Raw genomic sequence first — 27,484 nt, 5'->3', positions numbered from 1 at the left:
GCTGAGCCTGCGCTGCACCGGGCCAATCCCCTTTGGTGGAGGAAGCTCGGCTGATTCTCGGCTCACTTCGGCTGGGGGAAAGGGTGGCGGTCCTGGTCTGTAGCTCAGTGAGTGGAGGCTGCGGGCTAGCTGAGGCCGGCCGGTAGGGTGCCTCCAGACAGACAGGTAAGAGTCCGTGGCCTTACCCTCGGAGGCTGCCTTGTGTAGGCAACAGGACAGGGTGAGGGGGGTGGTACAAGGGTCTGGGTGGGACGGCGCGGATCGAGCACCTTCCGGGACAGCCTAAGACTCTGGGAAACGGCTTCAGAGGAGCCAGAATAGACGGGACCTTACGTGTTGAAGCGGGAACTGTACTCGGGGCAGCTGGGACCTGAAAAGGAGAAGGGGCGTGCCGACCATTGTCGCTGAGGTTCAGACGGCCGGGGCTTAGAAACCGAATCCAATCGAGGTTTTTTTCTTTGAAGGTGTCCCTTCAAGAAAGAATCACTTTAGCTCCCACCTGGCTAAAAGCAGCCCAGGATTGTGAGCGAGGGATCTTGGGAATAGCCTGTGAAAGGAGTGAAAGAGATAAGAGCAAGCATGAAAGGCAGGAGAGATCAAAATACACGGTTTGACATTCAAACACTCGAGGCCCATAGGGAAAAGCATTCCAGGCTGAGACCCCTCATGAGCTAAGTTCCAGGAATTTGGAAGCGAGAGCTATGTTAGAAGACTTAAAAGGGCATGTGGGCAAGGGTGTGAGCTGAGCTGGAAGTAAAACTGGAGGTCAAGGTGTGCCCTCCTTAGCCAGCTTAGAGCTTCAACCTTCACAACCTGCTTCCCCTCCAGGCACTGGAGCAGAAGTTTGGGTGCTCTGTAAACCCTGGTTGAACACCTGATCAGTTTCCCACCATTCACCTATGGGGTTAACCCTGCCCTGGTCAGTTCAGCCCTCTGCTTGCAAAACTTCAGAGGTTTCCCGTGACTAAGGAATAAAGTCCATATGAGCCTCCTGCCTAGTTTCACCCCGTTTACCTTTGTGGCTTCATGTCTTTCCATACCCTGTGCTATAGTTTAGATCTTAAATGTCCTCAAGCCAAAAAATATATATCTTTGTGGCTTCATGTCTTTCCATACCCTGTGCTATAGTTTAGATCTTAAATGTCCTCAAGCCAAAAAATATATATATTAAATGTTCCTCAAAGGTTAATGTGTTCAGGCCTTGCTCCCCCACCCATAATGCTTTTGGAAGATGGTGGGGTCTAGTGGAAGGAATTTAGGTCATTGGGAGCATGACCTCAAAGGGGATTGTGGGACTCAGTCTTTTTGTGTCTCTTTTGCTTTCTGGCCACCATGAGCTGAGCAGCTTCCAGTTTCCTCTGCCACACACTTCCATCATGATGTACTGTGCTACCACAGGCCCAAAGCAACAGGATGAACCCATCATGAACTGAAACTTCTACAACTGTGAGCCAAAAGGAACCTTTCCTCTTTTTAGGTTGATTGTCCTAGACATTGTGCTATGGTATTGGAAACTGACTAACACACCTGCTTCCCAGTCAGTCTTCAGGGTGGCAGCCTGACATAGTAGAAGGGACATAGTTGCCTGGGCTCTGTGCCAACTGTATGACCTCAGGCAAGACCTTGGACCTCTCTGAGCCTCAGTTTCTCAACTGTTGAGTGAGACCAGTATGGTCTATCTGACTGGATACTTTTTGAATCCTAATGGGGTAATGTACTCAAATGTAAAAGGGCCTGACATTAAGCAGATCTTCAGGCAATTTTAGTGCTTTTCTCTGCTTTGCTCTTGTCATGTCCCTACCTGGCATGGCTGGGACCTTAGGCTTGGCTAAGATTCCTTCTTTACACTACAGCCAGAGTAATCTGGTTATAACACTCACCCCTACTTACAACTTGCCTGCATATTGTCAACTTTCCTCCCAGTCCTGCTTTGCACTTGCGGTGACATAACTTGTCACAGTTATCAGAACAAGCTGGCTCATTCTTCCCACCCCTGGCTGTGTTGGACTCTCTTTCAGGATCATCTCACCTGACCTAACAGCCTCAGAGGGTCTGTGGGCTTATCCTCCTTGGGATCCAAACACACTTCTGTGATTTCTTAATTCCCTGTTTCCCCCACAAGATGGTCAACTCCTTGAAGGCCTCAGTTGTATTTTATTAGACCTCTGACTGACTGGCCTTTAGTAACATGTGAGTGAGGAAATGAATCAATCAATCAGTGAGGTAACACCCAGGTGTTCTTTTATAAGTTATTCTCCATTTTAGCCCTTGGGGCTTGTTTGAGCCTCACAGCAGCTCTGAGATAGACAGGAAGGATAGCTGTTTCCTAGATATGGCCTCTTTAACCAGTAGCAACAGACAGAGAATCATTCAAAACCAGGAAGAGTGTGTTATGAACAGGTGCCAAGGAAGCAGCTCACCTTTTCTGGGGGGAGGGCCTTCACAGAGGGACAGATGATCTAGGCCTTGAAGGATGAGAGGAAGCTTGTCCTGGAGAGGGAGGGCAGAAGGAACAGCAGAAGCTAAGCTCACAGCCATGCTGAAGGGTTCCTGAGTGGCCCACAACAAATTCAAAGTGTTCTGTGTCCTAAAAGTAAATCAACAGCGAGACTGACAACTGACAGAAACATAAGGACACCTCAGGTCTATGAAAGGACAAGGTCGAGCTGAGTTGCCCCAGAGTAATAATGGCTCATTTGAGACTCTAAAAACAAATGCCCTCCTAGCCATTGGCCTCACTGATCCTAATCTGTGTGTTTTCTCCCCTATGTCATATATTTGAAATCTGAAAGGGCAGACCTTACTTTTGTTTTTACAGGATTCCTGCTTTGCAATATTTTCTCAAGGAAATGTGTCCGTGGTGAAAGTATGTGCTGGCATCAGGTGACTTCTCTTTCCATCAGATCATTAGGCCTAGTCTTGCTCAGGGTGCTAAGCATAAGGGGAATAGGGAAGGGAAACAGGGAAATCCCAGACTCAATCTCCCATATCAGCATTCCAGACCCAGTCTGAGAAAGTGGCACTTTGCTTTCTTTAGATGACTAACTCCACCAATTGAACCTTTTGGGGAAGCACATTTGTTCTGGAAGCCCATTTGTGTTTCTTGCACAAATCAGTGTTGTATGGCCATGGACCAAGGCAGTGAACTCACAGTGGCCACGTTCTAGCTTCCCTCTCTGTACTACACTCCCATTTCTTAGTAAGAGGAGACACTCATCTCTCTCTGTCTGGTTTGAAACAGATGTCCCTCCTTTTATCTACAAGAGTCAGTAGTCTAGAACTTTCCCCAGCAGGAAGGAAGATACTGGGTTAGCTCACTTTTGTTCATCAAAGCCTGTCAGTAGCCCAAAAGGTGAGTAAGGCACTTGGATTTCATCAGTAGGAGATGGGTCTCTTTTCCTAGCTTCTTTTTGTTCTAGAACCTTGTCCCAATGTAGATTGTAGGTGCACATCGTGGGGTTTTTTTTGTGTGTGTAGTGGTACTGGAGTTTGAACTCAGGACCTCATGCTTGCTAAGCAGGCACTCTACCACTTGAGCCACTCCGTCAGCCCTCACATCTTGGTTTCTAAAGGATTCAAAGATTAACCATTCTAAAGGCAGCAGACTTGGGGCTTTGGCTGTATGAACTTTCACAATCCACCAGCCCCTCTTTGGGGTCCTATTTCAGAGTTATTTTATTCTGTGTATATGTGTGTTAAAAGACAGAACAGAAAGTATACCATTTTAACTATTTTTAGGCATATGCTTCAGTGGCAGTAAGTCCATTCCCATTGTGGTACAGCCATCAGCACTTCTAACTCAGAACTCTTTCCATCTTACAAAACAGAAACTGTACCCATTAGCAGTCATTCCTCTTCCACCTCCTGCCAGCCCCTGGCAACCACCATCCTGCTCTCAGGATGTGTTCATTCAGACAGTGTTCGTTCTTTTGCTCCTAGCTCATTTCAGTTAGCTTGATGTCCTCAAGTTCATCCATACATCAGAACTTCATTCCTTTTTATGGCTGAAAGATATTCTACAGTATGGATAGACACGTTTTATTACTCTATTCATCTGTCAATGGATACTTGTGTTGCTTCTACCTTTTGTGTATAGTGAATAATGCTGCTATGCACATGGATGTTTAAATAACTGTTCCAAGTCCCTGTGTTCCATTTGGGGAGTATGTACTCACAAGTGAAATTGGTAGATCACATGGTAAATCTATGTGTTATTTTTTTAAAGAACTGCCACACTTCCTCAGCAGCTGCAGCATTTTTACATTGACAGTACACAAGGGTTCTGATTTCTCCACATGCTCTCCAGCACTTGATATTTTTGGCTTTCTGGCTTCTGATAGTGGCCTTCCTAATGGGTATAAGGTAGTCTCATTGTGGTTTTGATTTGCATTTCCCTAATGATTAGTGATGCTGGACTCCATTTCCTGTGCTTGTTAGCCATCTGTAAAGTATATCTTTGGAGAAATATCTATTTAATCAGAGATATTCCTAATAGTCATTTGAACCTGAGTATATAACACATGATGGTTTGAGGTGGGTAGCCAGGGAAGAGGTGTTGCAAGTAGAATTTAACTCATTCTTAAATCCTGTATACCCCAAAACCTAGAGACAGCTAAGCTGTCACCAAAATTCTTACCTGACTCACAGTACTTACAAACTTTACAATAATTGGTATATAATTTGAGACAGTATAGGTTTTGTTTTGACAAGAGGCTGGTGTGCTGTGACTGTGTAGTCATCGGTTAAGCGTCGTGACTGCACTGAGACCCAGCATGTTTCTTCTTTTAGCTCCTACATACTCTTTAGCAAGCAGAGATGAGAATAGGTTCTAAGGCTTCTTGCTTTTGCTAGTAGGGCAGGGCAGGCTGTGAAATTGGCAGCTATGCTGTTTGGATTTCAAGACTGCAAAGGATATTTGCATCCATTTCCTGGGTCTGCTATAACAACTAGCTAGATGGTTTAAAGCAATAGAAATTTATTCCTTCCCAGTTCTGGAGGCCAGAAGTCTGAAGTTCAGGTGTCAGCAGGACCATATTTCCTCTAAAGTCTCTAGGGGAGAATCTTTCCTTGCTTCTCCCAGCTTCTGCTGGCCCCAGGAATTCTTTGACTTATGGCCACATTACCCCAGTCTCTGCTTCCAGCTTCTTGTAACCTCCTCCTCTTCTCCCTGTGTCTCTCTGTGTGTCTCTTGTAGGGACTCTTGTCATTGGATTTAGGGCCTGCTAGAATAATCTCCCATCACCCTTACATCTGCAGACATTTTTTTTCCATATAAGGGCACATTCACAGGTTCCAGGGATTAGGGTGTGGACAGATCTTTTGGGGGCCACCACCACATACTCCACTATAATAGTCCAGTACTGTCTTCATATGTCAAGGCAGAGCCTGGCCCAGTGCTTCCCTATGCCCCTGTGCCCCTTCACTGGCAAAGAGCACTAATGGCTGGTCCCCTCCCCCAGCAGCCATCCCTGTGCTAAGGGATCAACTCCCTGGATATTTGAATCTTTCAAACACATGGTCTGGTGCCAGGTGTTAGCCTACAAACCTATCAGAAGTCTGTGAGTATCACAGAGGTCTTAAGTGAAAAAGTCACTTACTCCCCATCACTTAAGGCCACAGGTTGGGTTTTGCCATCTTTACATACCCTAAACAAGTCCTCTAGTGGCCCATTTCTTTTCCTACCTCTCATGCAAAACTTAAGGGTGATTAAATCTGCTCTTACACTTCAATTAAGAAGAACCGAGTGAAGCACTTTGGGGTGAGTCATTACGCTATTCCTTGAGTGGGGTGGGAGGAGAGAATTTCTACCCTAGTTTGCATGTGAGTCTCAATCTGTCTTACTCTGTTTTTGTGCATATTATAAGCATGCTGTACACTGGATATACCTTTTTTATTACTTCACACCCCAGTTCACATACTTTATTGAAGAATTCCTTAGATGTATATTGTTAGGTGGTATCTGGTGATTGAGGCTTGGGACTACCCCCGGAGCAGGTACTATGGAACTTACACAGCATGGCTGCAGGTAAGCAGGAGACATGTAAAGTGGCGGAGGAATTCAAAGGTGGACATCAAGGAGGTGGGTTAAGGGAGACTGCTGCAGAGGAAGTAATATGTGCAATCATAATAATAATAGCTTCTTTAATGGGGTGTTAACAGGTACTTGGCACTGTGCTGAGGGCTTTGCATACATTGTCCATTTAATTTTATTTAATCCTCACAATGCTCTTATGAGGCTGTTCATTTTACAGATGAGGAAGCACGAACAGTTCTTTTAAATAATGCCCCAAAGGTAGAGCTGGGATTTGAACCTAGGCAGCAGATTCTGGATTCATTCATTTGTAGTGAACTGCATTAAGAGTGGCGTGATCTTTGCTTTTCACAGGCAGTGAAGGTGAGCAGAGGCTTCCAGGAGCAGAATCCTCTAGGGGTGGACTGACTTAGCCTGGTTAGCCCCACCGTGGGATCCTACAGGCAGGAGACTGTCACGGCCACACTCTGCTCAGACTCCCACTAAGATAGGTCAATAATGATTTGTACAGAGTCAAAAGCAGGTGTGGGGGACTCTTCTTGCCTCCCTGGAAGCCATCTGCCTTTTCATTTGCTTATATTTTCCTGAGGATCTGGGGAAATTGAGTGAAAAGCCAGGCAGTGAGCATTATAGCACCACCAGCCTAAGAACAGTGAAGCTCCTAGATGGGAACTTCAATGAAAGTTTGTGTGTACATGGTAAAGAGCAGCTGGGGCACCATGTGACTGTGTGCACACTTGATGTATCCATGAGTCCAGCAGGCTTGCAAGTGCCTGCTTGTGCTGGGTGCTGCTGCACACCTGCAATACAGCAGCAAGCAAGACAGTCCAGAATCTGTTTGCAAGGCTTTGGTGCAAGAATCCTTATTCTCCAGCTACTTTGGTCCTGCCACACATGGAACCAAATGAGTCAAGCCACTGCCACATGTGTTTGGGGTGAACAGATGACAGAGCCCCTGCCTGTGTGCAAGGGACTCTGGGATAAAGAGAGGGATGGGGCAGGCACAGAACTGAAATTTGACATTCCTTACTCATTAACTGCATTGTACAAAAGCCCAGGAGAAGTCAAGTTTTGAAATACACTTAATAGATAACTTCCTTGATGAGTTCAGAAAACTGTTCCCCCAGTTTTCTGATGGCCCCATTAGACATGAAGGGTCCTGCTGTCCATTTCAAGATCATTTTGGCCTTTGATAGTCCCACAAAATCAATACATTCAAAAAATCTGTTTTTATTGGGACCTATGACAGCACCCATTGGTTGAAAGTAGTGGGAAGTGTAAAACTCCAGGTGTGGGATCAGATTGGAGCCATCACAAAGTTTGTGACCCAGTGTTGACTGCCTGCCTCCTTCTCACCCTATAGTGTTCTCTAAATCTAACTTTCCATGGTCAGGCTTTTATTTCTGGTGAGTTTTGCCATCTCTAGATGTTAGGGGATCCATGGCTAAGTAAATTGGCCACTACCTAAAAAACATAGATGCAAGACCAAATAGCATGTAAATAAATGGTTTCTTTGTGTTTGCAAATTGGTATTGTTGGTAAAAGAAGAGGGGAACACAACCTGAGGGCAGTCATTAAGGCTGTGCTCCACTGTTTGGTACCACTGTTCAACGTGTTGCTATGACTCTTGATTGTGAACTGCTTGGTCCCCACCATGCTATGACTACTTCCTGGGGATTTCTCATGGTTCCAGTCACACATAGCATGATTTTTAACTTAACAAGCAAGGATTTCTGTCACTTATTGTACTCTGCTCACCTATTCCAGCATCCCATGCCCTGACATCATAAGGATGAGCACTTGAGTCCATTCTATTAATGGGCAAACTGAACTGCAATGAAGAGAAATGTTGCAGGAGGCTTTTAGCTGAGATACAAGACACTGAGGCAGTTTAACAGGAAACAATGTTTATTGTGCCAGCACAGACCCAGTGGACTCATGTCCAAAGGGTCTCATTTTATATACCCTTGCAAGCAGGTTACAGAGGCAATAAAATTAAAAACAAGGTTTAACCCATATATGGTTCCATGCAGTTTTATAGGCTACTTCAGCCTAGTTGTTTAGTGCCCTTCTACCCCTAGTGCTATGTGACCGTCTTCACCTTTGAATTCTTTAGGTTTTATCTCTCTGCTATGCCATCCCTTCCCCCCTGCTACTTTATCAGGACACAGGCCTAGTCTGTTTTCTTCTGATCCTCTTCCCTGCTACAAAATGACTGAGACAGATTTATGCAGTTCATGAGAGGGCCAAGACCTAAACCCAGGACTCCCTAGCCTGTACACTGCCATCATCTAATGAGTACTCCAACAGAGAATAATTGAGGCATGTGAGTGCCGTGGAAAAGGCTACAACACAAACAGTGTTCTTGTCACAACTGGTGAATGGGGTTGTTTGCTTTCCATTCTGCCTCTAATCCAAGTATATGGTGAGTAATGGGCCCAGTCATGGCCAAAGATAGCAGCATCTCACACAGGAATATGAGCTGAGTGCTTCAGCCAACAGCTCCAGCTATGGCTCAGCTATTTGTGAAAACTCAATGGCGGGGGAGGTGCAGCATCCACCCAAAACACTAACAGCAAAAAATATAACATTAGTGTCTGTCTCTAAATATGTCTTTAGGAAGAAGAAAAGTTGATTGCAAGTAAGAGCATAATTTGAACCATAATGGAACAAGCAATTGGTGAGCCAATGAGAGACCAGGTCGCACAGACACGTCTGACAGAGGATATTCCCAATGTAAGTACTGATATAAAAAAAAAGTTAGCCAAAATCAGGTTGGCAGGAGGGTAAGCACATACATACCAGCAAGCTGTTGATACTGACCTGTGCGTTAATAATGCGTTTAGCACATTTATTAAATCAGTCAATGCTGGATACGTTTTTATATAAGGTAAATGTCCTTATTTAAGATACATCAGTTACTTTTTGCTGTGTAGCAAATAACATCAGAATGTAGTGGCTTAAGAGAACAGTTCTTTGCTTGCAACTGCATTTTGGGCTGGGCCTAGCCAGGAACCTACTGGCTGGTCTTCCCTGGTCTCACTCAGACAGCTGTAGTCATATGTGGACCCCTGAGGTGTATGTTCCCAGGTGGACTCACTCATGCATCTTTCAGTAATAGCTGTGGACTGTTGGCTAGGTGCCTTGGTTTGCCTTCATATGGCCTCCAGTAGGCCACCCTTGGCTTCCTGGTAGAATAGCAGAAGTCTTGCCAGAGGGTAGCAATGGCCTCCTGAAATCTAGCATCGCAGGTATCAGAAGAGACATGAAAGAACTGTTGAGCCCAGTCAGTCAGGCCTCCTAGAGGCTCTTCACATAGGTCTGCATGAGTTTGGTTTGACTCACTTTTAATGAAAGTTACACTTCAAAAATGTGGTCACACTGAAGTACAGTGTGTTCATATCAAATGTTGATAAATTAAAGATCCCCAGGAGCATCCTGGGGGCCACCGGTTCATCCTGGTTTTGATGTAGAGCTCAGAATAAGGCCTCTCTGGGCCTCTGGTTGAAGCCACTTACCAGCATCAGTTCCTTTTGTGTAAATTCAGTTTTATTGCTGTTTGGCAGCCAGAAAAAGTCACATACCAAACTGCCACTGTCTTCATCAGAATAACCTCTTTTTTCTCATTGATTGACTTTTTATAGGGAGTAAGAGTTACAAACTACTAGGAAAGAACACTTGTCTTCTGTATTAAGACCTCTCTAAAACAAAAAAAAAAAAGACAAAGTAAAACCTAAAGGGCTGGGGAGGGGCAAACCCAGTGGCCTTAACCATTCTTTTTTTTTCTTTTATTATTCATATGTGCATACAAGGCTTGGGTCATTTCACCCCCCTGCCCCCACCCCTTCCCTTACCACCCACTCCGCCCCCTCCCTCTCCCTCCCACCCCCTCAATACCCAGCAGAAACTATTTTGCCCTTATTTCTAATTTTGTTGTAGAGAGAGTATAAGCAATAATAGGAAGGAACAAGGGTTTTTGCTGGTTGAGATAAGGATAGCTATACAGGGCATTGACTCACATTGATTTCCTGTGCGTGGGTGTTACCTTCTAGGTTAATTCTTTTTGACCTAACCTTTTCTCTAGTTCCTGGTCCCCTTTTTCCATTGGCCTCAGTTGCTTTTAAGGTATCTGCTTTAGTTTCTCTGAGTTAAGGGCAACAAATGCTAGCTAGTTTTTTAGGTGTCTTACCTATCCTCACCTCTCCCTTGTGTGCTCTCACTTTTATCATGTGTTCAAAGTCCAGTCCCCTTGTTGTGTTTGCCCTTGATCTAATGTCCACATATGAGGGAGAACATACGATTTTTGGTCTTTTGGGCCAGGCTAACCTCACTCAGAATGATGTTCTCCAATTCCATCCATTTACCAGCAAATGATAACATTTCGTTCTTCTTCATGGCTGCATAAAATTCCATTATGTATAGATACCACATTTTCTTAATTCATTTGTCAGTAGTGGGGCATCTTGGCTGTTTCCATAACTTGGCTATTGTGAATAGTGCCGCAATAAACATGGATGTGCAGGTGCCTCTGGAGTAACCTGTGTCACAGTCTTTTGGGTATATCCTCAAGAGTGTTAACCATTCTCTTTATCTCAAGATTATATTGCAACTATATTGAATGGTCTAGATGGCTTCCTTTTCTTTTATAACTCCTCTCAGCCACCCAGTCCTGATCCTGGGTGTGACTGCCTATTTCTTTCCTATGTGGAGTTTTATTCTTGTCAGTGATTGTCCTTTCTTGCCCCCTGTGCTCATGATCACTAAGTGATTATCTCACACAGTCTCTAACCACATAGCCCTAGAGCTGCAATTAGACATGGTGCCATCACATGTTTGACTTCCCTGGGATGAAGACCAGTTCTATTACCATCATTACAAAACTCTGCAGAGCAGTTGTTGGCCCACTCATCCCAAACAAAGTCAGTGCAACATGTCAATATAGTAAAAGAACTTGTGTCACTTGTTGAAGAGTACAGTACTGATTTTAGTCACATTTAAAATCATTACATGAAATTGCACTCAACATAATAGCAGGGTTTTTTTTTTTGAAAATTAGACTATCAGCCTTATGAAACAGCTGGAACTAGAGATGCTAGGAGTGTCATTGAGGAGCTCTGAGATCTCCAGGATGCCATCAAAGCATGTCTAGTTCCCATCCTCTTTGGGCTCAGGCAAATTTTAGCAAGCCAAGAATACCCAGGTTGGGAAATGGGAAGGCTCAGAGGGATTTTAAATGCCTCCCGGGGAGAAAGAATGGATTGCCAGAAATGAGTTTGGTCTTTGATTTGGCTACAACCTGAAGAAATACTCTAAATTTCAGTGATGGTACAAATTACTTAGCATAATCTGCTTGCACTTATGTAGGATCAGAACAAAGCATAGAAAAGAGTGAGTTACTCTGGAAAAAAATTTGGAGGCTACTTAAAAAGCTGGACATCGATCTACCATTTGATCCAGCAATACCACTCTTGGGGATATACCCAAAAGACTGTTACTCCAGAGGCACCTGCACATCCATGTTTATTGCGGCACTATTCACAATAGCCAAGTTATGGAAACAGCCAAGATGCCCCAGCACTGACGAATGGATTAAGAAAATGTGGTATCTATACACAATGGAATTTTATGCAGCCATGAAGAAGAACGAAATGTTATCATTCTCAGGTAAATGGATGGAATTGGAGAACATCATTCTGAGTGAGGTTAGCCTGGCCCAAAAGACCAAAAATCGTATGTTCTCCCTCATATGTGGACATTAGATCAAGGGCAAACACAACAAGGGGATTGGACTATGAGCACATGATAAAAGCGAGAGCACACAAGGGAGGGGTGAGGATACGTAAGACACCTAAAAAACTAGCTAGCATTTGTTGCCCTTAACGCAGAGAAACTAAAGCAGATACCTTAAAGCAACTGAGGCCAATAGGAATAGGGGAACAGGTACTAGAGAAAAGGTTAGATCAAAAAGAATTAACCTAGAAGGTAACACCCACGCACAGGAAATCAATGTGAGTCAATGCCCTGTATAGCTATCCTTATCTCAACCAGCAAAAACCTTTGTTCCTTCCTATTATTGCTTATACTCTCTCTACAACAAAATTAGAAATAAGGGCAAAATAGTTTCTGCTGGGTATTGAGGGGGGGAGAGGGAGGGGGCGGAGTGGGTGGTAAGGGAGGGGGTGGGGGAAGGGGGGAGAAATGAACCAAGCCTTGTATGCACATATGAATAATAAAAGAAAAATGAAAAAAAAAAAAAAAAAGAAAAGAGTGAGTTAAAAAGTTAGTTTGGGAGGGAGAAGGCGAGACAGAAGCAGATCTTAGAAGGTGCCTAGCCCTGACATGCCTTAAGTCTCTCACATAGCTCAGTTGGTCAGTGTTTAAGGAATAAATAGGGAGATGGCTAGGCTGAGGCAGGAAGGGAGTACGTAACCAGTTCAAAGCCACACAGTCCAACCTCACTGTGGTTGTGGAGGCAAGACTGACTTTGTCCCATGAGTATTGAGTCTGCTCCTTTCCAGTGTTATTGCGGGGGGCAGGGGTTGGCAATATTGGAGTTTGAACTCGGGGCCTTGTGCTTGCCTAGCAGGCTCTGTCACTTGAGGTACACCCCCAGCCCTTTTTGCTTTAGTTTTTTCTTCAGGTAGGGTCTTACTTTTGCCCAGGACCAGCCTCAGACCATGATCCTCTTACCTTCGGTAGATGGTGTTACAGGCATGTGTCACCACACGCAGCTTGCTTTTTGAGTAACTTTTTTTCCTAGACTGACCTCGAACCATGTTCCTCCTATCTCCATCTCCCAAGTAGCTTGGGTTACTCACCATGTACCACCATGCTCATGCTCAGCCCTCCTTTTGTTTTTTTTCTTTTTGGTACTGGGGTTTGAACTCAGGGTCTCACACTTGCTAGGCAGGCACTTTACCACTTGAACCATTTCACCAGCCCTGTTTTGCATTGAGTGTTATCAAGATAGTTTCTCCCAAACTATTTGTCCAGGCTGGCTTCTAACTGTGATCCTCCTGATTTCTGCTTCCTAAAACCACTGTGGTATGAGCCACCAGTGCCCAGCCTTTCTGATGTTTTAAGTGTAAACTCTAAAATGACTGGAGATTTGTTTTCAATCTTAGAGAAGCATCCAGGGATCAGATGTCAGAAGCAAGAAGGTATCACCTTTGATTTTGGTTTTGTTTTGTTTTTTTTTTTTTTAGATTATCCAGGCTTTATTGTACGTAGTTTAATTTCTTTTCATTAGATACAAAGCATGGATTATATCATCAAATCCACCAAAGGTCTATCTTACTTGTCATTTGCATGCTCTCTCTCTCTCTCACGCTCTCTCTTTCTCGCTCTCTTCTCTCTCTCATCCTCTCCCCTTCCTCTCTCCCTCCCTTCCTCTCTTCCCCTCCCTCCTCTTTCTCTCTTCCTCTTTCTCTCCATCTCCCCTCCTTGCTGATCCAGGAGAGGAAGTGGCACTGGTGACCAAATGCTAGAATGATACAAAACCTCTACCTGGGATCAGGCAGATCAAACAAACATACCCGCCATTGTAGTGGCTCATGCTATGGAAAGCTGGGCTCTTTGCAGCTCCTGCTAATTACCACATTGATCATCCTGCCAATTACCACATTGATCCTCCTGCCATCCCTCTCTTTGCACAGGCTAAGAAGTGCACAGTGATTGGAGGTTCTGGGTTCCTGGGGCAGCACATGGTGGAGCAGTTGCTGGCAAGAGGCTACACTGTCAATGTCTTTGATATCCGCCAAGGATTTGATAATCCCCGCGTACAGTTCTTTTTGGGTGACCTCTGCAACCAACAGGTAATGAACTGTGTAGCCTTGCTGATCACCCACAGGCTCCCAGAGGGACCCATGGCATTTCCTGTGCTCAGAGACCAAATTGTCGTTTGAAAAAAAAAGCATTTTATTTTAAAAACTGTTGAAGGAAAGAATTTAACACATACCACATTGTTATTACTCTCAATGAAGTCTGTTGTCTGTGTCACCTTGGCACAGCTCTGTCACAGGAGTAGGAAAGAAAGTAGCTGTAATCCATGCTTTGATGAGCACAGGGCCAGGTGCCACAGAAACCTTACCAGCATGTTTCACCAAGCATGTCCTGGGCTGGAATGTGCTAACTGCTTTGGAGTGTGTCGATGTTTGGGCTGCAGGTTGTTCATTCCTTTTAGTTGAGATATAATTCAAAAAGCGTACATTTCACATTTTTGGTAGTCCTGGGGCCTGAACTCAGGGTCTTATGTTCTAACACTTGAGCCCCACCCCAGCCCCTTTGTGTTTTTCTTATTTATCTAATAACATCTTGCATTTATGCCCTGACCAGGGTGGGCCACAATCCTCCTATCTATGCTTCTCTTGTAGCTGGGATGGCAGGCACACCCCACCATGCTCAGCTTTTATTGGTTAAAATGGAATCTCGAATTTTTTTCCCCAGGCTGGCCTTGAACCGTGATCCTCCTAGTCTTTACTCCCAAGTAGCTAGGATTACAGTCATGAGCCACTGTGCCCAGCTTAAATTTCACTTTTTTGAAGTGTGCAGTTTAGTAGTTCTCAGCATATCCACAAAGCTGAGCAATTATTCTACACCATCTACTTCTAGAGCATTTTCATCATACAAAAAGGAAATCCTCTATCCATGTTCTTCCCATGCCCTCTTTCCCTCTCCCAGCCCCTGAAAACCACATGTCTGTTTTCAGTCACTAGATCTCCCTATTCTGGAAGTTTCAGCAGCATCTTGTACTTTATTCACTTGCCTTCTAGGATGCACACTCATTTTTCCTCTGACCTCAGTGATTGCCCCTTCTTGGTCTCCTTATCTTTATGATTTCTAAACTTTGTAGGCTCTAGACTTTCTTTGGCTCGCTTTTCTTCTGCAAGTGCAGTCAGTGTCATGGTGAACCCTTCCTACCTCATGGATTAAATATTGACTAGAAGATGACAAGGCCCAAGCTTACTGTACCCAACCCAAAGCTCTCCTAGTCCCCCTCCAGCTGGACATTACAGCTTGAATATCTACCAGTCTTCCATCTTGCTGCATCCAGACTTGAGTAGTCAGTAACCTGCCATAAGCTCCTCCCCTAGAACAGCAGACACTCCTGCTAGTCTTCTGCATCTCCACAAATGGCCTATTCTGTCATCTCCTCCATCTCCTCCATCTCTTATTGACTCCACTCTCAATACAGCAACTTCTCCCCCTTCATTGCTACCACCCATCAACTCCCCTAGATATGGGAGAGACCCTTTTAATGCAGAAATTAGATCCCATCACTCCTGCACAGAAACCTTCAATCATACCATGTTCCATTTAGAGCAAATGACAAAGGCCTGTGTAATCACCACCAAGGCCTGTACAGTATGTCCCCACACCCTCTCTAGCCTCACTCCCTCCCACATTCTCCTCATTGCTTGCTCCGGGCATGTGGGCCACCTTACTGCACCTCAAACTCACCAGCCAGGTTTCTGCCTCAGGATCTTTGCACTTGCTGCCCTCTCTGCTGGAAATGTTCTTCCTAAACTGCAGCACTTGCTCCCTAACTTCCAGTAAGTGTCTGAACACTCTGCTAATCAGCATGCCTCCTGCCCTCCTTTACTCTGTGTGAGCTTTCTAACACGTGGCAGGAGCTGAGGTACTCTAGCTACTTGTTTATTTCCTTATTTATCCCTTGCACCATAGCACAGCAGCTCTACAGAGGGATTTTGACTCTTTTGGTCACTGCTGCATCCCTTCAAAGGAAACAAGCAAACTCTCCAAAATGCTCCCCAACTGCTGTGCTGTGGTTACTAGTATATTATTTCTGGCTTTCCCTAAATCCACCTTTAAAAAGAGACCCTCCCAGCATGACGTGGTGTACTCCAGTAACATGTGGCTGCTCAGGTGTAAGCATGGACAAGAAATGAGTAGCATTTGACCAGGGCTAGAGTTTGCCTCAGGGATAAGACAAAGGTTTAACCTTAGTAGATGTGGGATTGTAGTGTCCAGTAAGTAAGGCAGCCACTAGCCACATGTGGCTATGGAGCACTTCAAATGGGGCAAGTCTGGACTGAGAGGCACTGTGAGTGTAAAATCCACACCAGATTTCCAAGACTGAGTACAGGAAAAAGGAAGGTAAATATCTCAGTAATTTTATCTCGATTATATGTAGCAATGTATTTTAGATATAAAATTAATTTCACCTATTTGTTTTGACTTTGTTAATGTAATTGCTACAAAATTTAAAGTCCTGTCTATGGCTTGTAATCTATTCCTGTTGGCCTAAGAACTTGATCTGAACCTGTTCACTTTTTTCCTCTGATGTATGATGGGTCCGTACCCCTGTGAGATTAGGATATCTATTATTATTGTTGCTGTTTTCATCCATGGTTCCTAGGTCATAGTTCCTTTCCCAAGATAGGCCATAGACACTAGAATTTATCGTTGTAAAGGTGGATCATACAATCCCCTTCCCCATTTCAGAAGGAATCTGCTGCACAAAGAGACCAAGAAGAATCAGAGCAGACAGGCCTTGCTGAGTTTCCACACTTAGTCTGTCAGCATTAGATCAGATGTTTGGGGTTTTTTTTTGGGGGGTACTGAGGTTTGAACCCAGGGCCTCACACTTGGTAGGCAGGCGCTCTACCACTTTAGCCACTCCACCAGCTCTATTTTGTGTTGGGTATTTTTGAGACAGGGTCTCACGAACTGGTTCCCTGGGCTGGCCTGGAACCTCAGTCCTCCTGATCTCTGCCTCCTGAGTAGCTAGGATTACAGGCGGGAGCCACTGGCACCTGGCTTTGTTTTGTTCATTCACCTTTCTACACACTTGTCTGTGTTACAGTCTTGCTTATATAATGAAACTAGAGGGTAGTGCATCCAGAAAAGATGTGGCAACTCTGTATCCCCATTCCATACCACAGTATGTGCCTCTCTTCATCTGTATCTTTTATAATACCCTTTATAGTAAACCAGGAAACATAAAGTGTTTCCCTGAGTTCTGTGAACTACTAACGCAAATTAAATAAACCCAAGGAGGGGATTTGGAAGTGTAACTCAGTGGTAGATGCTTGCCTAGCATTGCAGGGTCCTAGGTTCCACCACAGCACCACAGAAAAAGAGGGAGTTGTAGGAACCCCAATGTATAGCCACTAGTCAGAAGCACAAGTAAAACCATCTGAGACTTATGACTGCCTTCTGAAGTGGGGCTTGGAGACTGAGACCTCACCTGTGTAACATGACATTGTACAGGAAGATAGTATCCAGACTGAATTAGAGTAGAGGATGCCTGGCTGGTGTCTGCATTACAGCATTGCTTGCTCACTTGATGTGTAGGGAAACCCCTCCACCTGGTGTCAGAAGTGATCTGGGTTGTGGGAATAGGAGATACTGAGTTGGAGTTGTTTTTTCCTCAATATCAGAATTTCTATAGCACTAATCATGCTTGGTACTTTTATTAGGACCAAATTAATGAGGACATGTCAAAAGGACAGAGGATCCAACTTGAAGGCCCTTTGCTGGCCAAAGTTGGGGTATTTTGAACCTCAAAAAATGATAATATGTTGAATAAAAAAATCCTGTGTGCCCATAGAAATACAGAACAATAAATTAGGATGGGGGGAAAGGGACGTTCTACTCTGCGGAGGAATGCCAACTAATAAATTTAAAGAGTGTTGAATATGGAGTAATTGTTCAATAAGACTATCCAGTCTGCTGAAATATGATTTGTGCTTATTGATTTTGCAGTCATTTGGAAGAACATCTTTGTTCTTAGGAGACGCCTGATGAAGAGTGTAAAGACAAAGTTCTTGTGGTCTGCACCTTACCCTCAAGTGGCTTCCAAATAAAATCATGTCTGTGTATCAAGAGAGGAAACTGTGACAAAATATTATTTGGTGAATCTAGCCACATTATTCATGGTTGTCTTTCTTCTGGTGATAACCATGGATCATCTTAGATCCCAGTTCTTCATTAAGGTTTTGCAAAATGGTGACATGCTGTCAGTCCCTCCTTGTTTAGTCACTCAGATCTTTATATTGTGCACAGATTAAATGGTTGATTCTTTCCCTTTATTTGCCAGTTTCACATAATTCTTATTCTACTGGTGATCAAACTATCTTTTCTTGGCCAGTGGGGGCCTCTTCATGTTGGTTCTTAAGTCCTTTTAATGTATCTCCAGTAGTCTTGGCAGGCTTCCTGACTTTCGGATACGACAAGGTCTTCCTGGTTCATGCTGTGTATTTCCTATCCCAGATCTATAACCAGCCATTTCTCTCAGGAAGATTCCTTTTAACAGAAAATTAAACATAGCTCGTTTTAAATTCCTTCCCTTTCAGGTTGCTGCATTATATCTGGTTTCACAGAAAGGAATTGCCATTTGCATATAGTGTCTTAATGGTGTGAGACCTTTTCATATAATTTATAATTTTTTCTATGAACTCATTTTCCCCAGGTGGGAATTTTATCCCCCAGCTGTCCTGAACATGTAAAGAGATATATATGTCCTTTATCTGAATCCCACAGGCTTCTCATGCCCTAACTCCTTTTATTGGGAACTAGTTTATGGGGAGGGATAGTTAAAAGGACAATTTAGTTTTTATCTCATGCACTTCTGTATTGTTTGAATCTTTTACAAGATTGTGTTTCTGTGTTGGTTTTAGAATTATAAGAAGGTAAGAGACCTACTAATCACAGATTGGAGAGCGAAAATATGAGAAGACTGCTGACCTGCCCAAAGCCAGGGTCTCTTTTGTCTGTTTGCTTTTCCAGGATCTGTATCCAGCTCTGAAAGGTGTAAGTACAGTTTTCCACTGTGCATCACCTCCACCATCCAGTAACAACAAGGAACTCTTTTATAGAGTGAATTTCATTGGCACCAAGAATGTCATTGAAACCTGCAAAGCAGCTGGGGTTCAGGTAAGGAGAAAGCACCAGTGAGTATTGTCAGGAACATGTGGCCTTTTCTAAGGAGGAAAGTTCTTCTCACTGTCTTTCTGGGCTTGGCCAGAATTGTTTCTTAAGTGTTGCAAACATCTTAGAAATTAAGCCCTAAGGGTTACTGGGGATCATGAAAGGCCATTTGCCAAGATCATTTGAGGTTATAATATTCTAACTGCATACAAACAGACCACCTGAGGATCCTACAACCTCTTGGTCTTTGATTAAAAAGCTACAAAATGTATGTACCATCTTAACCACTTAAGTATATCTTTTAACCATTTTAAGTATACATTCAGTGACATTAAATAGATTTGTTTTGTTGTGCAGCCATCACCACTATCTTTCTCCACAACCTTTTCTTCTTCTGTCATAGAAACGCTACATCCATTAAACAGCAGGTCCTCATTGCTCCCTGCCCACAGCTCTTGAAAACCACCATTCTGCTGTGTCCATGAATCTGACTACTTTAGAGACCTCACATGAGTGGATTCATACAATATTTATCCTTTTGTGACTGACTCATTTCACCTAACATGTCTTCAAGATTCATCCATGTTGTAACATGTGTCAGGATTTCTTCCCTCTTTAAGGCTGAATAATATTTCATTTTATAGATGGACCACATTTTGTTATCCATTCATCTATCTGTGGACATTAATGTTGCTTTCACCTTTGGACTGTTGTGAATAATGCTGCTATGAACATTGGTGTACAAAAATCTGTCCCAGTCCCTGCTTTCAATTCTTTTCAGTCTATACCCAGCAGCTGGACTGCTGGTTCATAGGGTCATTCTGTGTTTAACCTTCCAAGAGCCCACCACATTGGGGTTCCTCTCCCAACAATCGTCCTGGGTGCTTCTCAGCCAGTCCCCAGCATCATCAACTGGCCCAGCAAGAACAGGCAGCAAAGTTGCTCTTGTAGGCTCCCATCAGTTACAATGAGACTGGTAGCACCACCTGTAGCACGCCACAGATGCTCCTGTCCTACCTGGGCCTGTTCCTGGGCTTCCTCCTCTGCTGCATTGGCCTGTTTATGTGACCATACCAGAAAGGCTTTGCCCTAGCATAGGCCTCAGTATCTGGTAGGACAAGTCACCCCTAGCCAACTTCTTCAAAGTTCACATGGCTACTCTGAGCCTTTTGTTCTACCATGTATATTTTAGGATCAGTTTGTCATGTTCCTTGATGAAGCCTGTTGGGATTATTTATTGTAATTGCTTTGAACTTCTAAGTAATTTTAGAGAGAACTGGTATCTTTTCAATACTAAGTCTTCTATCCATAAATATGAGCTAGCTCTCTAATGCCTTTCAGTGGAGTTTTGTACTGTACTTCATGAAGATTCTGTACATTTTTTCCTTAATTTTATGCCTATGTTCCTCACTTTTTGTTATTTACTAATCTTTATGCTACATCTTCAATTATTGCTAATATTTAGGACTATAATTAGTTTTTGTATATTGATTTCGAATTCAGCAATTTTACTATACTCCAATATTGTCTGTGTGCTTGCCTATGTTTTCTGTGTAGACATTTGTATCATCTGGGAATGATAGCAGTTTGGTTTCTTTCCAAATCATTTATAAATCTATTTATCCTACCACTCTAACTAGGACTTCTAGAATGATTTTGAATAAAAGTAGTAAAGATATGACGTGAGCTAACTGGTCTGGTGTTGGATGAACTGCTCTTAGCCAAAACACTGAAAGCTAAGGACCCTCATAAGAGAATGGTTTTCTTCTTTTTCTCTTTTTGCAGTCCTAGGGTTTGAACTTTTTTTTGGTAGTGTACTGGGGATTGACCCCAGGGCCTCACACATACTAAGCAAGTGCTCTACTGGCAAAACATTGCTTAATTTCATGAATGTGCATATGCATTTGTGTATTCACAGGCAAGGTTGGTATAAGAATAATCAGTAGACTTTTATAAACAGACATCTCCCTAGAAGTTTCTAAACTATCCTTCCCCCGTGGTGAATCTCTCCATAGTGAGATACCATGAATAATGTGAGTCTGTTCTCTCCTTCAGGCATGATAGGATGGGGGAAAACATGAAATCACTGTTTTTGATTGTAATACCATCATGTGTGGAATCCACAGGGCTGCAAAGGTGGTGATCTTTGGATTACCTTAAGATGGCATGAAAAACAAAGGCACTCCAACAAATGACTTGTGCAGTGCCTCGTGGGTAGGGCTAGGGAAGGTTTGCCATGTCACTCCTGCTCATCATCAGCCTATTGGGGTAACAACAATTCCTGACTTGTGTTTTCCTTTAAATCTTTCTCTGCCAGAAACTCATTTTAACCAGCAGTGCCAGTGTCATCTTTGAGGGTGTCGACATCAAAAATGGAACTGAAGACATCCCTTATGCCAGGAAACCCATTGACTACTACACAGAGACTAAGATCTTACAGGAGAAAGTACGTACTTTAGAACTAGTTGAATGTGGACATCTAAAGGGTTTACATTCCTAAGAAAAATGTATATGAACATGGGAAGTTAGTATTCTAAGACCTAAGTGCCAAACTTGGGAAGTAAAACTTGTGGGTGAAATTAAATTTTGCAATAAGAATAGAACAGCTTAATGTGTGGCCAGATAGTGTTCTGAGTGTTTACTGGGAACTGCTTCCTTTAAACTTCACAACAGTTCCAAAAGTGGGCACTGTTATTATTGCCATATTACAGATGAGAGCACTGATTCACAGAGGCACTTAGAACCTTCATCAAGGGTCGCCTGATTTTCATGTGGCTAGATTCGGTAGCAGTCTGGGTTGAATAATAGCCACTGAGCATTCAGGTTGCGTGGACTCTAGGAACCCTGACAGCTGCTGGCTCCGGGGAAGCTGTTATCATCCTGAGGCTGCCCTAAGCTGCAGGCTGTGGGTGCTCCTGAACCCCAGACAGCTTGCCATAGCTGGATAGCTGTGACTTTACCTCTCTCTGGCATTTGCAGCATATCACATGTACTGAGGTTTTGTTTCCAAGTCAGTACTTACTGAACTGGAGCTTAGCCCTGAACTGGCATTAGCCCCCTGTGGTGCCTGACAGCTAACTGCCTCCTAGCTGTTCACTGTTCCTTTCAGCTCAGAAAGTCCTAGCAGAATCAGTCTCAGGAGACACAAAAGCCTCCCCAAAACAGGGAGTGCAGGCCTGGCCTTTGGCAAGCTGAAGTCCTATGTCGAGGCTATGCCTTCCTGCTCTGTGGAGCTCTCACTGTTTGGACTAAAGTCTCCTCTGGGCCCTGAAACAACTTCACTCTCACTCAGAGACCCTGTGTGCTTTCGTCTGAGGTACTGGAACTCCCACCCACAGCTGAACTCATCAAGGTTCAGGAACTCCAAATAGAAGCCTGGGCTTAGGCCATCAGTCTCACTGGCATGGACTTTGAGGCACTCAATTGGAAGTCAGCAACGACTATAAGTGACTCCCAATAATAACTCACCCAGAGTCTCCTTTCAGCCAACTCCTGCTGTGGGTTTTAACCTTCTTACTGATAATAAACTAATATGATATAGTCTAGGAATCCTTCAACTCTGTTGCCTTTAGTAACAGAGAGGAACTTTGGTAGAGGTCGTTTGAAGGCTTAATCATTTCCTCTATCACCATAGGAATCACAGCCTTGGCAGCAAGGGGGGACAGCTCTAAGAATTGTTGAAAGAAGCAGCTTCTCCATCGTTGGGCAGCTCTGATCACTATAAACTCAGTCAATAAGTAACTCTAAATGGCTGGGACTAAAATTTGTGCAAATGGTAACATGACACAACAGTAAGTGTCCTTGGTCAAGTGTACACAGTTACTGAAATAATTGGCATGGGTCATCTCATGTACTCTGCATACCACCTGTCAGAGAAGGCACCTTTATGATCCCTGTTTGACCAACAATATAACAAATCCTTCAGGAAGTTTTCTTACTTTTGAGGCAAAATCTGTTGCTCAACAGTGGGGACACATTCTGAGGAATGCATAATTGGCTGATTTTGTCATTGTGAGAGTGTACTTAAACTAAGATGGCTGTAGTTATCACTAGATGATATATTCCTATGGGACCACCATTACATATGTGTCTGTTGTTGACTGAACTGTTCTACAGTACATGACTGTACTTGAAGCCCTTGTGTTGTAGTGCTCTATACACCCCATAGAAGACATCTCTCTCCTTGTAGTGATGAGAGGAAAAGTGGCTGCTTTCTTGTGGAGCACTTGTTGCTCATGTCTTCTGCTGCCCATTTCTCCTAGGCCATGGACTTCATAACCTTTACCTACTCAGACCCTTCGGGACCCACTTGACTTTGAGTCCTTTTGTCCGGTGTGGTACATTCAGTGTTGACTGAACAGCCTTGGCCTGGGGGAAATGTGCAGCCAGAACATGTCACCTAAGTAAGGAGCCCTTTTGATGGTGGCAGCCTCTGTGGAGGCTCATGACTGACTCATTAACTGGAACTCTCAGATCTTCTCTACAAGCTGCTGTCAGGGTATATCTTTGGGCTTGCATTTGTTCATCTTAGATTTTGAACCCAAACCCAGGCCTTTCAATGTAATCTTACTGGTTTTTACCCAGCTGTCTCCTACATTGTCAGATTTTGGAGGATGAAAGGGATAGAGAGGTAACCTAGAATTTTACCAGTGACTAATGTGGGTTATCATCCCAAGACAGACCACTGCCTGGTATCCTGTACCCCTGCAGAGCACATCATCTGTCTGCCCCCTATGGGAATTGCTGCCTACTCAGTCAGGCGCCATCTTTGCCTCAGGCTGCAAGTCTACAATGGACACACCATTTCTCCTGCTTTCATTTCAGGCAGTGCTAAATGCCAATGATCCTGAGAAGAATTTCTTAACAATAGCCATCCGACCTCATGGCATTTTTGGCCCAAGGGACCCTCAGTTGGTCCCCATCCTCATCGAGGCAGCCAAGAAGGGCAAGATGAAGTTTGTGATTGGGTAAGCTGGCCCCCATTGCTCATCTTCACACCTCCCTGATCCATGTGAATGCACATGTAGAGAACATTTTGTGAGCAGCCAAGCAGCTTTTTGTGACTGTCACAAAATACCTTAGATTGGGTAACTTTCAAACAACAGAAATGTATTACTCAGATCTGGAAGCTGGGAAGTCTGAGATCAAAGCATCAGCAAATTCAGTGTCTGATAAGGACCTATTCCACATAGATTGTGCCTGCTGTGTATCCTCACACATGGCACAAGGGGTAAATGGGCTCCCTCGAACCTCTTTTATGAGGGCACTGATCCCATTTATGAGGACAGAACTCTCATGGCCTAATCACCTCCCAAAGCCCTCACCTCTTAATATCATCACAGTGAAGATTGTCCTGTGTATTTCCTGGGGCTGCCATAACTAAGCGCAGACTTAGTACTTGAAACAATAGAACTTGATTTGCTCACAGTTAAAGAAGCTAGAAGTACAAAATCCAGTTGTTGGCAGGGTTGGTTCCTTCTGGAAGCTGCGAGGGAGAATCAGTTCCAGGCCACTCTGAACTTCTGGTGGTTGCCAGCAATCCTTGGTGTTCCTTACTTGTTGATACATCATTCTTATCTCTACCTCCATTTTCACATGACTGTCTTCTTTGCTTTCTGTGTCCAAATTTTCTTATAAGAACATGAGTCATTGGACTTGAAGCTTATCCTACTCCACTACTACCTTTTCTAATTATATCTGCAAGGATATAATTCCCACATAAGATCACATTTATAAGTTCCAAAGGGATACAAGTTTTGGAAGGACCCTATTCAACCCTACACACCTTCTCAGGCAAGCTGAGAAAATCTTTGGAAAATAAGGAAACTGAGCCTCAGAGAGGAATCAACTGGCCTATAGGCCAGTTTGCCTCTTTGCATCTAGGCCTCTTTGCATCTAGAAGGCAATTTGGGGATGTTATATTCCTCCTCAAGGAAAACATAGGTGGAAAGGCCCCTGCAGCTGACAACAGGTATGGCTATCTCCCAAACATGTCTTATCTTTCTTTGTTTCTTTTTGCCTTTCCCTGTTTTATCCCTGTGTTTTGCTTTCCTCTTTCTCAGTAAGCCTCCCTGCTGCCCTGACTTATCACTTTGAGGGATTACAAAGAGACTAGTAGGAAACAGTGAGGCAGGGCCAGGCATTGGCGCAGTGTATCCTGGGAAGGGGTTGAAGAGCTGCTGCCAAATCAGAGCCCAAATGTACTGGTCACCCTGGGGTGCTATAGACAGGGCTCAAAGCCACCACATTCATTGATTGGCCCTTAAATAGTCCACTGCCCCAAGGGCCCTAGGAGTTCTGGCCTGCTGTCCTTCATTATCTGTTACAGGCAAGCAAGTGTGTCAGGAGCAGGCACTGTCAAGGTAGATAGTGGCTGTGCTGCAAGTAGCAATCTCTAAAATGCTCATGTGCAGGGGCTCAGCTAGACTCACAGCTGAGCATTCCCAGCATAACTAAACCGTTCCTTGTGCACCTGCAGAAATGGGGAGAACTTGGTGGACTTCACCTTTGTGGAAAACGTGGTCCATGGACACATCCTGGCTGCAGAGAACCTCTCCCAAGATGCAGCTCTAGGTGGGAAGGTAAGGCACCTGCTTCTCCCAGCATTTTAGGACCCCTTGGGCCATGGTTGAGGCCCTCTAGTAGGGAATTCTGTATCATTGCAGTATCACATTACTTGGGAGAGCCAAAATCCAGGAGCCAATGAGCTACAGTTGGTCAGAGACTCATGTTCTCTGTGGAACATGACCTGACTACCTGTCTGTCATTGTGACCACTACAGGCTGTGTCCCTCACCCATTGGATAGAGTGTTTAGTCCTCATTCTTTCTCCTACTTCTTCCTCAGGTCTTCATTTTCCTTCTTGGACCACACATTCTCACACTGCTCAGGCCTGTCACCCCTCCAGTGGTGTGATGGATCAAAGTCTCTGGTGTTTGGCACCTGGCAGGCAGAGCAGAAGTGGGAGAGCCTGCTCAGTCTTCCTCACCCTTGCCTCCCACTCCTAGGGTTCCCCGTCTTCTTTGTTTCTCACTCCTAGCTTTGGAATCCTTCCTCTGTGCTCATTCTCTTTTATTCTTCAGAACCTCTGCTGTCTTCAGCTCATAACTTTGGGGGTGATAGGGATAGGGTTGGTTTGGCATTTGGTTTAGAACAAACATAGTGGGCTCGCAAAGTAGCTCAAGTGGTAGCACACCTGCCTAGCAAGCATAAGGCCCTGAGTTCAACCCCCAGTACTATCAAAAACAAAAAAAAAGAACAAACATGGTATATTCAAGAAATGTAACATGACCCATTCATTGTATCTGAAGATGAGTTTTACCATGATTAATAATTAAATTAACAAATGTACCTTCCCAAATGCAACCTAAGCTTCACTTAAAATCCTGGCCCATACATAAGACTTGAATTGCCTTCCCTCTCTAACCCTGAATGCTGTCCATTTGCAGCAGCTACACACATGAGGAAGCCCAATAATATTCACCTCATTGTTTAGCTGCCCTGCAAACAGAATTGGGCCAGGAAGGGAGCAGCTTCTGGTTTCCCACAATAAAAGTTGTGGGCTGAGCCAGCAACTGTGAGTGAGCTTGGGGACCCAGGTGTGGCCTGCACATGCCTGCAGCTGAGGAGAGGATTCTAACTTTTTGTTCTTTCACCAGGCATTCCACATCACCAACGATGAACCCATCCCTTTCTGGACATTCCTGTCCCGCATCCTGACAGGCCTCAACTATGAGGCTCCCAAGTACCACATCCCCTACTGGGTGGCCTACTACCTGGCCCTCTTGCTATCCATGCTGGTGATGGTGATAAGTCCCATCATCCAACTCCAGCCTACTTTCACACCAATGCGTGTCGCCCTGGCTGGCACATTCCATTACTACAGCTGTGAGAAAGCCAAAAATGTCATAGGCTATCGGCCGCTGGTCACCTTGGATGATGCTGTGGAGATGACTGTGCAGAGCTTTTACCACCTGCGGAAGGTCAAGTGAGGCACCCTGGGAACCAGGCCACCTCACTGCATGCCCTTGCCAATAACACCCTGGCTTGTGACATTCTTGCTAATTAGATGAAAACATTCTCTGTACCTTCCACGACTGTGAAGGTGACAAGAACAGCACATTTCTTCCTTCATAGGACTGGATTTGAATTTCTTAAAGCTGGCAGCCTCATTCTACTGTTTGTGCGCTCGCACCCTTCCTCTCTCTCTCTCTCTCTCTTTCTATCTTTCTCGGGTTCCTTTTTACAGAAACCACCTTGAAGTTACCCCATTTCATATTCCACTGTCCTTGAACACATGACTGAGACTTCAAATGTATTTCATGTCAACACAGTTTAGCGAAGAAAGAAAAAAGCATGATTGACTGTAATGCCCTCCCCAATCCCTGAGGGGAGAAAAGATGCCTAATTGTTCACCTCCTTCTGTCCTTCCAAGTTCTCTTTCAGGGACTGTTGCAGTACCTGCCTGTGTTGTTTTTCTATAAACATTTCCTTTATCAACAATGTCCTACTGTTTTTAGTGACCAGTGACTGCTATGTTGGCTGGTTAGCAGTGAGCCAGAGA

At 44.2% G+C, this 27,484-nt stretch overlaps 1 protein-coding gene across 2 annotated transcripts; it reads left to right on the top strand.

Annotated features, from left to right (window-relative positions):
- Window positions 1–19: 19 nt before the first annotated feature.
- Nsdhl (NAD(P) dependent 3-beta-hydroxysteroid dehydrogenase NSDHL) lies at window positions 20–27,423 on the top strand. 2 transcript variants are annotated; one of them, XM_020177976.2, is made up of 8 exons: window positions 20–165; window positions 8,651–8,767; window positions 13,687–13,845; window positions 18,782–18,928; window positions 21,240–21,368; window positions 23,747–23,889; window positions 25,401–25,503; window positions 26,580–27,423. In XM_020177976.2, the coding sequence occupies exons 2-8, from the start codon at window positions 8,696–8,698 to the stop codon at window positions 26,910–26,912; spliced, it is 1,086 nt and encodes a 361-aa protein (XP_020033565.1). In that variant the 5' UTR covers window positions 20–165; window positions 8,651–8,695; the 3' UTR covers window positions 26,913–27,423. The 2 variants fall into 2 exon arrangements, with proteins under 2 accessions (XP_020033565.1, XP_073919380.1); XM_074063279.1 differs by lacking the exon at window positions 20–165 and adding an exon at window positions 270–1,446.
- Window positions 27,424–27,484: the final 61 nt, after the last annotated feature.

The sequence above is a fragment of the Castor canadensis genome, chromosome X (assembly GCF_047511655.1).
Source record: "Castor canadensis chromosome X, mCasCan1.hap1v2, whole genome shotgun sequence".
NCBI lineage: Eukaryota > Metazoa > Chordata > Mammalia > Rodentia > Castoridae > Castor > Castor canadensis.
This window is presented reverse-complemented; position numbering and strand designations above follow the sequence as displayed.

What these genes read in the sequence shown, in the direction of transcription:
- Nsdhl (XM_020177976.2), top strand. Translation starts at nt 8,696, where the DNA reads ATGGAACAAGCAATTGGTGAGCCAATGAGAGACCAGGTCGCACAGACA. An exon ending in GCAAAGCAGCTGGGGTTCAG is followed by an intron (nt 18,929 to 21,239) that starts GTAAGGAGAAAG and finishes TTTCTCTGCCAG; the next exon opens with AAACTCATTTTAACCAGCAG. An exon ending in ATGCAGCTCTAGGTGGGAAG is followed by an intron (nt 25,504 to 26,579) that starts GTAAGGCACCTG and finishes TTCTTTCACCAG; the next exon opens with GCATTCCACATCACCAACGA.